This window comes from Galeopterus variegatus, unplaced genomic scaffold (assembly GCF_000696425.1).
Source record: "Galeopterus variegatus unplaced genomic scaffold, G_variegatus-3.0.2 Scaffold373, whole genome shotgun sequence".
Classification (NCBI taxonomy): domain Eukaryota; kingdom Metazoa; phylum Chordata; class Mammalia; order Dermoptera; family Cynocephalidae; genus Galeopterus; species Galeopterus variegatus.
Window position 1 is genome coordinate 643,484 of NW_007726484.1, and position 13,373 is coordinate 656,856.

Sequence of the window (13,373 nt, forward strand, 5' to 3'; positions counted from 1 at the left end):
GTGACAGATCTCTTCCCGGGCCTCTAGGCTTTCCATATATCCTTTGAAATCAGAGTAGAGTTTCCCAAGCCTTCATCAGCTCTGGCATTCTGTGAACCTGCAGACCTAACACCACCTGAATGCTGCCAAGGCTTCTGGCTTGTATCTTCTGAAGCTACTGGTCCAGCTACACCAGGGCCAATTTAGCAATAGCTGAAGCAGCCAAAGCAACTAGGGTGCTTGTACTGGAAACAGCTTCTCCAAGTGGCCCTAGGCAGTGAGCCCGTGGAGGGTGCCTCAGTCCTGTTCCCCAAGACCATTCTGTTTCCCTAGGCCTCTGGGCCTGTAATGGAAGAGGCAGCTTCAAAGATTTCTGAAATGCCTTCAAGGTCTTTTTTCCCTTCTCTTGATAATACCTTTCTTCTGTACCAATCTCTTTAGCAAACGGTCTCTGGGCTGCGCCCTTGCTTTCATGGCCAGGCTGAAAGTTTTCCAATTTTTTGCCCTCTGCTTTCTTTCAACTTACCAATTCTGGCTTTATGTCATGACTTTTCTGCCATAACTCAGCACAGGCTGTTGCAAGAAGCCACATAACTTCCTTAATGCTCTGCTGCTTAGAAATTTCTTCTGCCAAATATCCTGGGTCAGCACCTAAAGATCCACTTTCCACAAAACTTTTGGGCATGAACAAAATGCAGACAAGTTCTTTGCAAGTTCATAGCAAGGGTGATCTTTGCCCCAAATTCCAATAAACTTCTTATTTCTATCTGAAACCTCCTTAGAATTGCCTTTACTGTCCATACTTATATCAGCATTGTGGTTGCCACCACTTAACTATTCTCTAAGATGATCCGAACTTTCCTCACCAGCATCTAGGCTTTTCCTAGACTCTTCCTTCAAATTCTTCCAGCCTTTTCCCAACACCCAATTCCAAGGCTGCTTCCACATTTTCAAGTATTTGTTATAAGAAACACCCTAGTTCTCTAGTACCAATTTTCTACATTAGTCCATTTCTGTTGCTTATAACACAATACCTGGAACTGGGTAATTTTATAAAGAAACAATACTCATTGCTTACAGTTTCAGAGACTGGGAAGTCCAAAGTCCAGGGAACACATTTGATGAAGGCCCTGGTGGTGTGACCCAGGAATCTCACATGGCAGCATGGTGGAGCACACAGAGAGAGAGACTTTCATGTGCTTTCCTTTTAAAGCCCTCATAATCATGCCCATGACCATTATTAATCCATTCACTAGGAGATAGTCCTCACAATATAATCATCTCTTCAAGGCCCCACCTTTCAATTACCATCATAGGATTTACCATCCTCAAAGTTACAGTGGGGATTAAGCTTCAATGAGTTTGGGGGCAGGGCATTCAATCTACAGCAAGTATCACACTAGAGCACTGTCTAAGAAGCCTGCTAGGGCTGCCATAGCAAGGTACCACTAAATGAGTGGCTTAAAACAACAGAAATTTATTCTCTCACAGTTGTGGAGGGTAGAAGTCTGAAACCAAGGTGTTTTGGCAGGGTAGTTTCCTTCTGAGGGCTCATCTGTTCCATGCCTCTTTCTCAGCTTCTGGTAATAACCAGCAATTCCTGGCATTTCTTGACTTGTAGATGTATCACTCCAGACTTGCCTCCACCTTCATATGGTGTTCTCCCAGTATCTCAGTCTTCTCATGGCCATCTTTTAATAAGGACACCACTCATATTGGACTAGGGGCCCACACTACTCCACTAATACCTCATCTTAACTAATTACATCTACAGTGACCCTATTTCAAAATAAGATCACATTCTAACATACCAGAAGTTAGAACTTGGACATATTTTTGGATGGGGGACACAATTCAACCCATAAGACCACCTAATGGTCAAATTTGATCTCCTATTTACTATTAATTGAAGCAGAGATCCTAATTATTTTACAGTTCTGTAAAGTGAGGTGTTAACTTGTAGAAAACTGATTAAGAGCTCTGGTCAAGATGGTGGACTAGACCATCCCCAGCATCACTCTCTCCCACAAATCAACCAATTTACAACTATAAAAAATGTAACATCAGCCAAGCTGGGGCCACTGGAGCTCAGGGGAAGAGGACGAGAGACCTATGGAGTGCATGAAGGCAGGAGAAACCACAATGAGAGAAATAAAAAACTGCTTTGAGCATTTTGTGCCATGGCTGCTTCCAGGCTGGAACTGCTGAGCGCATGGAGCAGGAGCCATCAGAAGCTGCAGCTGTGCCCTTTGGATGGAGTTGCTTGGAGGCAGCAGGGGAGAAGAGGGCGCATGCAAGGGCGAGAAGCCAGAACAACTGAAAAAAGGGAGCCATTCAGAGGCCGGTGAGTCATAGCAAGGGAACAGTGCAAGGCCCATCCCATGGGAAGTGTTTGGAGCATGGGCCCACTGGGAGAACACTGGGACACAGCAAGGACAGCTGATCCACCCCCCAATCAGGGCAGGACCACTTAGAGGAGACTGGTCAGGAATGCAGAATTGCACGGGGTGCAGTTTGATGAAAAAACTCAGGCCCAGAACAGAGTTTCTACACAACACAGATCCACCAGGTCTCTGGAGAGCCAGAAGTACCTATAAGGTCAACCATTAAACCCTGAGCTGCACAAAAAGCTTTCCCTAGGGAAATAGCAGCAAAGCAGCAATTTACCTCAACACAGCACAAGTACTGGTTTTCCACAGGAAGTTCCCCCGTTTTAGAAGTAAGCAAAGGACAAAAACTTAATTCCAGCCCAGGCACACCACTAGCACCTTGGGGTCTGCCTGGGAACTGGAGGCTTGGAGCGAGGGACCAGACCCCACTCCCACATCCAGGCACACCATGTCAGTGCCTCAGGGCCTACCCAGGGACCCGAGGCATGGAGAAGGGGACTGGATCCCTCTCCCACAACCAGGCACACCATGCCAGCGCCTCAGGGCCCACCTGGAGTCCCAAGGCACTGAGAAGGTGACCAGACCCCACTTCCACATTCAGGCACACACCACCATTGCCTTGGGTCCCCACCTGCGGGCCCAGGACATGGAGAAGAGGACCAGACCCCCACCCCATAATCAGTCACACCACATCAGTGCCTTGGGGCCCACCCAGTGACCTGGGGCATGGAGAAGGGGACCGGAACCCCCTCCTATAACTAGGCACACCGCACCAGCACCTCAGGGCCCACCTGGGGACCTGGGGACCTGGGGCATGAAGAAGGGGACCAGATACACCCCACAACCAGGCACACCGCTAGTGCTAAGGAGCATGCCAAAAACATCACCTCCATGTGGGTGGCCCACCACAGCCACCACAATAACCATGGCTGCTGTGAAAGGGGCTAGATACCACAACCACCACGCAGATGGCCCACCAACCACTACAGTGTGTTCACACAAGGAGAGTCACCAGCAGAGATAAAGAAGAGAGAGATGTCTCTCTCCACAAAGCCCATTTCAGAGTGACAGAAGAAGCATCTGCTCTATGATAATACTGGGGGACCTGATCACACCTCTTAGCATTGGACAGATCATCTAGGCAACAAATCAACAGAGTAACCATTATTCTATCATAAGGAGAGAAGAAATCTAGGGTAATTAGAGGGGGGAGGGGGGTGGGAGAGGGGGATGGGAGAGATTGGACAAGGGGCATAAAGAATAATTACAATTTGTAACAACATATATGCTAGTAATATTGATTTGATCAACATATCTCAATGTTGAACCCCCAAAATATGTATAATCAATTTTGATTCAATAAATAAAATAACTTTAAATTGAGACTATTGTTAGCATTTACATTTAATCAGTTTTCTTTCTCTCTCTCTCTCTCTCTCTCTCTCTCTCTCTCTCTCTCTCAAAAGAACCAGCAGGAATACAAAACTAGTTCAAAAGAATATTTGAGAAACTGATATCTACACACACAGAGACACAACACACACAGACAAATGAAGCTGGAATAAGTTTACTAAATTAGATACAAAATTGTATAATGTATTGGAAAATAAAACTAACCTTCAAGGCTCTCTTTTCTACTGAACAGAAATCTTTGCACCTCTACAGAAAAAAAAGCATTTACATTTAATCAGTTTTCTTTCTCGAGAGAGAGAGAGAGAGAGAGAGAGAGAGAGAGAGAGAGAGAAAGAAAACTGATTAAATGTAAATGCTTTTTTTTCTGTAGAGGTGCAAAGATTTCTGTTCAGTAGAAAAGAGAGCCTTGAAGGTTAGTTTTATTTTCCAATACATTATACAATTTTGTATCTAATTTAGTAAACTTATTCCAGCTTCATTTGTCTGTGTGTGTTGTGTCTCTGTGTGTGTAGATATCAGTTTCTCAAATATTCTTTTGAACTAGTTTTGTATTCCTGCTGGTTCTTTTATTAATCAATTATTTAAAACTTTGGCACATGCTTTTTATTTGTGTGAGAATTATGCTTTTAACATTTTTAGAATTATGTTTTGACACACTAAAAGAGTAGAACAAAAGGATAGTTTTCACACAACTTGACTTTCACAAAATTAATAAACTATTTAGTAAATGTAAAAAGTATGGAGCTGGCCGGTTAGCTCAGTGGGTTAGAGCATGGTGCTGATAACACCATGGGTTAATCCCTGTACTTGTCAGCCACCAAAAAAACCCAAAACAAAAAATAACAAAAATGTATGAACCCTCTCTTTCAATTAAGAAAGAAAACCACCTCCCACTGCTTCTAACAATAGTCTCTCAACACTGGGCCACCTCCCTTCCATTAGCTCAATTTCTCATCTGTTCTTTGCTCAGAGAACTGGCTCAGCTGTTCTCTCAATTTCAAGCTCACATGATTTTCCAAAGCCATGTATTAGCCACTTGGAAATAGTCCTCATAAAACCCCTGCTCGTAATTACTTTTACCTCCCATTTTATAGTTCAAAGAACTGAGGCTCCATGCCAGAAAAAGTGGCAAAGCTGGAATTTTAATTCAGGTTGGATGGATTTGCTATACTTACTGCCTTACGGAAAAGCCAATGAAAGGCACAGGTGTCCTGAAGAAAGTTAGCTTAGTTGTAGGGAAGGGGAGTAAATATAAATCAGCAGAAAGGAGTGAGGTATCCAGAAGAAGGGACTAGTTTAGAAGAGTGATTTTTAACTGCTGGTATTTGTCCATGAGTGGATTAAAAAATCAATTTATTTGATTATGATTAACACATTTAAAAAGGAAGTAAGAGAAAACAGAATAAAATGAAATATAAAATATCAAAGTGTACTGTACACAGTATTGTTACACCTAAGTGTAGTTTGTGTACTGGGATCATGGTGTAGCATATATTTCTTTTCTGCTTTTTTTTTGGCAGCTGGACAGTATGAGGATCTGAACCCTTGACCTTGATGTTATAACATATTATTGTAAGTCTTGACCAAAAAGTCTTACACTTTTTGAAAACATGGAGATCAAGGGTGCTGGTACCATGAAGGCAAGGGAAATAACTGAGACTGGTGTGAGAAGACTTTTTAGAAAGTATTGCAATATGGACATTTTGGTTATCAGGAGGAAAAAAAACACCCAACCCTGATGCTTTATAGCATTTAAAAATGATTACTAATTCTACCATATACCATTGCTCCAAAACTCTGAAACCATATCTAAGTAGTAAAATATAATATGCTTGCTTTACAGGTATACATTCACTTACCTCACTTATATTTGAATCTGTTATCCGCCCCTGAATGCTCATTATTTTAATCAGTCTATCTTTTATGTTGGGAGGCAAAGGCTTAATGTCTGTGATATATCTGGAAATATTCTTCATGAAGCACCAAAGACATCTGAAATATAAATACAATATAGTAAATTACACGGTGCCTGTACTGATTACTAACACTTGTCTTAATGCTGTTTGTTAGCACTTAGCTCTTTCATAAAACAATGTGTACATTTTATATTAATATTTACAATTTCAACTCAGTAAGTTTCAAAAGCTTAGTCTATGCTAACTTATGGACAAGATGCGCTTCCTCTACACTTCTTCTCAGCATACCTCATTTATCAAAATACACTTTAAATGAGGGCTGGCCAGTTAGCTCAGTTGGTTAGAGCAGTGCTATGACACCAAGGTCAAGGGTTCTGATCCCCATACTAGCCAGCCACCAAAAAATAAAAAAAAAAGAAAAAAGAAAGAAAGCATTTAAAATGATCAAAAGGAATGTTTTTTGAGCAGTGCTATGACACCAAGGTCAAGGGTTCTGATCCCCATACTAGCCAGCCACCAAAAAAAAAAAAAAAGAAAAAAGAAAGAAAGCATTTAAAATGATCAAAAGGAATGTTTTTTTAAATCAGTCTAATTCCCAAGACACAGTTACCACCAAGATTTCAGTCACATATTCCTAAAGAAACATTAAACTGGGCCCACTAATTGAAAAATTTTATCTGTTAATCCAGCAAACTTGTTTTATTTTTTAAAAAACTTATGTGGATAATGAAATCACTAGAGAAAGAACTATAACCACCAAGATTCTGCAAATAGTACAAATCATGGAGATACCAAACTTAGTGCCAATATTATTCAAATATATGTATTGAGTTATCAGATCAGGCAACAACCAAGACCCACAGAACCAACATATCTCATTTGTGGCCTAAAATTCCAAACATCCGAGAAACTCATACTTTAAACAAATAAATAAATAAAAATATTATTTAATTTCTATCTACAGATACCATAAATTTTACATATACTAAATTTTACATATACATATACTAAATTTTACATTCATGAATGAATGTGATCATATACTTGTGATCATCTTTTCAGTGCAATTTTTTTTCCTTTTCCTCTTTTGTTGCCTATGACTTTCCCTCTCCTATCCTTCCCCCCCTCTATTAGTTTAGTTCCCAATGATAACCTAGAATATTCTTTCTTATTTTTATCTGTGCTTGTTTACACATACACACACATACATATACACATACATTTAAAGTTTTGTGGGGAGGGTGTATCTTTGTTTCCTAAAATGATATCACGGTATGCACATTTATTTTACACCTTCTTTCATTCAATAGTATCTTATGAAATCCCTTGAAGACATCAAATATAGACTCAATTCTCCTTTAATAGCTACATAATACTTCACAGTGTGGATGATTTATTTAGTCATTCCCATAGTGATGAGCATTACCACTGTTTCTAGGATATGTTAACGTATGTTGTCACATTATTTTCCAGAAAGTCTGTAACACATATATTTATATGTATGTGGAGGTTCCTTTTCCTTCACATCCTTTGTTTAGTTTTTCACTCAGCACTATGTTTTCCATATCGATCTACTCTTAAATGTTGTATTTTTCTAATTATCAATAAATTTAACATCTTTTCATGAACTTGCTGGCTATATCGACATGCTTTTCTGTAAATTGTCTATACATATCGTTGGCCAATATTGTTATTATTTGACTTAAATTTGTAAGAGCTGTTTTGGCCAAATACATGACTGCTTTTATATATGTTCTAAATAATCAGAGAATGTATATTACCTCTTTAACAGATGTAATGTACTCTGCGTATGTGTGTATATATATATCTGTGTAGGTATATGTGTCTGTACAAAATATATTTTGTATACACGTTTGATAGTATTATTTAATTCTTCTATTCTTACTTTTCTACTAAATATGTAGTATTCTTATTTTATGACATTCATATTTTGAAATCATGTTTTCCTTTAATTTCTTTATAACGAAAAATTTCAAAAATACAGAAAATTAAAATAGGATAATATAAATCTATGTACTCCAGACCTAGAATTTTTTTACTCTTTTATCACATTTGTGTCAGATCTCTCTCTTAAGACATAAAACATTTCAAATAAAATTAAAGTCTCCTTTGTACACCTACTCGGACTTATTCTCTTTATCTCCCTTTGCAGAGGCAACTACTACCATGAAGTTTCTAAAATGGTTCCTGTCTGTAATTTTATTATACTTTTAATACTAATATATATATCCATGAATAATATATAGTATTGTTTTCTGTATTTATAAAATGTAAGAGTAGAGTATTATTTCTTTCTTTCTTTTTTTTTTTGGTTTGGTGGCTGAGGTGCTGGCCTGGCTTTTTTAATTGAAACATAATTGATTATACATATTTTTGGGTTACAGTGTTGACTATCAGTATATTAAGCGTCTTATCATGACTGAATTTGTCAATTGTCCTTGTAATTATGACAACTTTCCTTTCTAAAACACTATGTTATTAGTTACAAATGCATAATCATATTTTCTTGTGGAATATTCCTTTTATCATTAAGTAATGTCTCTCTTTATCCATATTAATGTTTTTACTTTAGATTCTATACAGATTGGTTTTTATTTTATTTTATTCTATTTTGAGTAGCTGGCTGGTATGGGGATACAAACCTTGACCTTGGTGTTAGCAACACTGTGTTCTAACCAATGAGCTAACTAGCCAGCCCCTCAGACTGGTTTTATTGCTGCTCCATCATCTTTCTTTGGTTTCTTTTGCTCAACATTATGCTTGTGAAATTCATCTGTATTGTTGCAGATAGCTATGGCTTGTTCATTTCCATTTTCAGTTTGCTCATGTCCATTTTCATCAATGCATAATATTCCATTGTTTGAACGACTTATCTGTTCTACTGTTGATATACAGTTGGGTTGTTTGCAATTTTTACTATTATGAAAAATATTAATATGAATATTCATGGACATGTCTTTTGGTCCATGTGTGCCACGTTTCAACTGAGTATATACCTAGGAGTGGAATTGCTGGCTCATATGGTACGCATGTGTTTAACTTAATGCCAAACAGTTTTCCAAAGTGGTTGTACCCATTTACAATCCTACCAGCAGTGAATGAGCATTCCTGTAGTCCATATCCCTGTAAACACCTGGCATTGTTAATTTCTAAAATTTTTAGCCATTTAAGTGAATGTATAGTAGCAATGAAATGTGGTTTTAAATTGCAATCCTTGATTAATTAATTTGAGCACTTTTTCTTTTTTTTTGGCAGTTTGCCAGTATGGGGATCTGAACCCCTGATTTTGGTGTTACCAACACTGCTGTAACCAACTGAGCTAACCAGTCACAGTTTCATTTTTTTAATTGTCCAGTTGGATATCCTCTTTCGTGGAGTATCTACTCGAGTATCTACTCTTGTATCTTGCTCACTTTTCTTTTGGGCTGTTTATATTAACTGACAGTAGGAATTCCTTTTATATTCTGGACGTGAGCCTTCTGTTTGTTACACATGTTGCAAATATATTCCTTTCTGTGGATTGCCTTTTCACTCTATTAATCACATCCTCTGAAGAGAAGTACATTCTAATGTAGTCCAATTTATCAGTGTTTTTCTGTACAGCAAATGATTTTTTTGTCCTGTTTATAAACTCCTTCCCTGTCTGAAGGTCATGAAGATATTCTTTTGTTTTCCTCTAAAAAAATTGACCAATTGTTCTACCTTTTATTTTTTGACTTAAAAACCACCAGGAATTGATTTTTGTATGTCAAGAATTATGCATGGCCTTAGACTTTACCCTACTTAGGAGCACATAAGTTAGTCTATTACCATTTCGTGGAAGCTGACAAAAGACTTGAGATTCTCGGATCAGAGAGAAAGGACTTTACTACTCATGACAAAAGCAGTAGCCAGAGTTTGTGTTGGTTCCCCATTTCCTCAGAGTCCCATGGGAGTAATGTAGGTGGGCCTAGATGGATGCTTGCTGTTGGACTGAATGTTTGTGTCCCACCCAAAATTCATATGTTGAAATCCTAACCTCCAATGTGATAGTGCTAGGAGGTGGGGCCTTTGGAAGGTAATTAAATCATGAGCATGGAGCCCTCATGAATGGGATTATTGCCCTTATAAAAGTGACTCTAGAGAACTCTGTAGCTCTACTTCTACCATGTGAGGACACGAAGAGGAGCTGTCAGTCTGCAACCCAGAAGAGAGTCCTCACTAGAACCCAATCATGCTGGCACCCTGATCTTGGACTTCCAACCTCTAGAACTGTGAGAAATAAATTTCTGTTTTTTATAACCCACCAATTCTATGATACTTTGTTATAGCAGCCCGAACTGATTAAGATACCAGGAGAATAACACTGGACTTGGAGGATTTGCCACTTTTGTAGGAATCTGAAGCAAGCCTGCTGTTTCTTCAGAGGGAGACAGTACTTCATCCCTCAACTTTGCTTGCTATACACACAACCTTGAGAAATGGCCTAGGTAAAAAGCAGTCAGGGTCTTGCATTTTTTACAAACCCAGCAAAAATGTGCAGGTCCATGGAAGACTGCCTCTCCCAACAATAGACCCCAACATATTCTTGGATGAACTCAAATACTGACATAACCATGTCACTCTGTCAGTTATTCTAATTTATGAGACCAACAGAGGTTGCAACCAAATGTGTTCAATTTGTCTCTTATAGCATTTCATTAAGGCTACTATCAACAGTACTCCAAGCAGCCAACCTGCAGTAATGACTTTAATGGTTACCACAAGGTCCCAGATCCACCTAATTGTGAGTAAATATGGGGGGATGGGAGAAGTGGTAAGTAGGTAGATGTTGTCAAAGTCCAGTCTATCATCCATTATGACACATGCAAGGGTTAGACTGTTATTTCAATGACTATAGTTTTCTTTCCTAGGCCTTATAATTTTTTAAAATCTGGGTTATTTTATCCATATTCCCTCAAGGATAACTTTCTTCCTTTGTTTCTACTCATCTCTGACATACTTATTTTAAAATACCTTTCAAATTGTTCTATTATCTGTAGTTTCTTTTTTTTTTTTTTTTTTGTCTTTTTCCGTGTCCGGCAACGGATCGCAACCCTCAGTGTTGCCCCCGTACCGGACCGGGGACCGGCAACGGGATCGCAACCCTCGGCGCTGCTCCCGCGCCTCGCTCAGCCAGTGAGCGGGAACCGGTCTGTATGTGGGATCCGAACCCTTGGGCAGGAGCACCACCGCGCTCCCCAAGCGGCGCACTATCCATTGCGCCACCGGGCCGGCCCTATTATCTGTAGTTTCTTTTTTTTTTTTTTTTTGTCTTTTGTCTTTTTTTCCGTGTCCGGCAACGGATCGCAACCCTCAGTGTTGCCCCCGTACCGGACCGGGGACCGGCAACGGGATCGCAACCCTCGGCGCTGCTCCCGCGCCTCGCTCAGCCAGTGAGCGGGAACCGGTCTGTATGTGGGATCCGAACCCTTGGGCAGGAGCACCACCGCGCTTCCCAAGCGGCGCACTATCCATTGCGCCACCGGGCCGGCCCTATTATCTGTAGTTTCTAAAGTACCCAAATTCTCCTATTTGCTATTGAGTCTCTTTAATGCTATTTTTTTCCTTACATGCTTTGTAATTTTTGACTGTTAATAAGCCAATATGCCATTTTTTTTTCTTTAGGTTCTTATCCTTTTGGTGTCATCTTTAAGAAACCACTGCAAAATCCAAGGTCACAAAGATTTACACTTACATTGTCCTCCAAGACTTTTATAGTTTTAGCTCTTACATTTAGGCCCACTTTCAGTTTTAAGTTAAATTTTGTATGTGGTGTGAGGTGGGGGTCAAACTTCATTCTTTTGCATGTGGATATCCAGTTATCCCAAAACCATTTGTTGAAAAGACTATTATCTCCCACATTGAATTGTTTGGCATCCTTGTTGAAAATCAATGATCATAAATGTGAAGGTTTGTTTCTGAATTCCCAATTCTATTCCATTGGTCTATATATGAGTACCACTCTGTCTTGATTACTTTATCTTTGTAGCAAGATTTGAAATAGAGAAATGTAAGTCCTCCAACTTTGTTCTTCTTTTTCAAGATGGTGTTTGGGTATTCTAGATCTACTGCATTTCCATATGAATTTTAGGATCAGTTTGTCAATTTCTGCAAAAAGCCAGCTGGGATTCTGACTGGATATGCTAAATCTGTAGCTCCACTTACAGGCTATTGCTATCTGTTACGTGCTTAATTGTGTCCCCTCAAAATTCAGATGTTGAAGCTTTAACCCCCAGTACCTCACATTATGGCCTTATTCATTATGGCTGTATTTGGAGACAGGGCCTTTAAAGATGTAATTAAGTTAAAATGAGGCCATTAGGATGGACTCTAATCTAATCTCGCCTTATAAGAAGAGGAAATTTGGACACAGAGAGACACCATAGATGTATACAAATAGAGGAAAGACCATGTGAGGATAATGTAAGACAGTAGTCATTTACCAGTCAAAGAGAAAGGCCTCAGAAGAAACCAAAGCTGCCTAACACCTTCTCCTTGGACTTATAGTCTCCAGAGTTGTGAGAAAATAAATTTCTGTTGTTGAAGTCATCCAATCTATGGTATTTTGTTATGGTAGTCCTAGCAAACTAATACACTGCCTTAAAAAATTAAGTCTCCCAACGTGGAACATGGAATGTCTCTCCATTTATTTAAATCTCCTTTAATTTTTTCAACAATGTTTTATAATTTTCAAAGTATAAGTTTTTCACTTCTTTTAAAAATTTATTCTTAAGTATTTTTTTTTCTTTTTGATACTATTGTGAATGGAATTGTTTTCTTAATTTTATTTTTCACATTCAGTGCTAAGGTACAGAAATGCAATTAATTTTTGTATATTGATCTTATATCATGGAACCTTACTAAAGTCATTTATTAGTTGTAATATTTTTTCTTGGGTGTCTTAGATCTTCTATATACAAGATCATGCCATTTTCTAATAGAGATTGTTTTACTTCTTCCTTTCCAATCTGGACATCTTTTACTTTATTTTCTTGCTGAACTGTCCTAACTAAAACATCCAGTACATTGTTAAACAGAAGTTGCAAGAGGGATATCATTGTCTTGTTTCTGATCTTAGTCTTTTACCATTAATATGAAGTTAGTTGTGGAGTCATAGGCGCCTTTTATCAGGCTGAGAGAGTTCCTTTCAATTCCTAGCCTGTTGAGTTTCTCTCATGAAAGGATGTTGCATTCTGCATCAACTGAGATGATCATGTGGTTTTTGTCCTTACTTTATTAATATGGTGTATTATATTGCTTGATTTTCATATGGTCAACCAACCTTGCATTCCTGGGATAAATCTTACTTGGTATCAGAATAATACTGGCCTCATAAAATGAGTTGGGAAATGTTCCCTCCTCTTCCATTTTTTGGAAGTTTGAGAAGAACTAGTATTATTTTCTTCTTTATTTTTTATTTTTTTATTTTTTCTTTTTGTCTTTTTTCGTGACCGGCAACGGATCGCAACCCTCAGTGTCGCGCCTGTACCGGACCGGGACCGGCAACGGGATCGCAACCCTCGGCGCTGCCCCCGCTCCCCGCTCAGCCAGTGAGCCGCCAGTCTGCACGTGGGATCTGAACCCTCGGCGGGAGCGCCGCCGCACTTCCCAAGCGGTGCACTGTAGCAGTGCG

The 13,373-nt window shown here is 39.1% G+C and overlaps 1 protein-coding gene across 5 annotated transcripts in view; it reads right to left on the reverse strand.

Annotated features, from left to right (window-relative positions):
• The window catches only part of AMN1 (antagonist of mitotic exit network 1 homolog (S. cerevisiae)), a 64,541-nt gene that overhangs the window by 32,458 nt on the left and 18,710 nt on the right, over window positions 1–13,373 (reverse strand). For all 5 annotated transcript variants that reach the window (XM_008568097.1, XM_008568096.1, XM_008568095.1 and 2 more), the window contains exon 2: window positions 5,642–5,774. In XM_008568097.1, coding sequence (XP_008566319.1) covers window positions 5,642–5,758 — 117 coding nt within the window. In that variant the 5' untranslated portion in view covers window positions 5,759–5,774. The remainder of the gene's footprint in view (window positions 1–5,641; window positions 5,775–13,373) is intronic.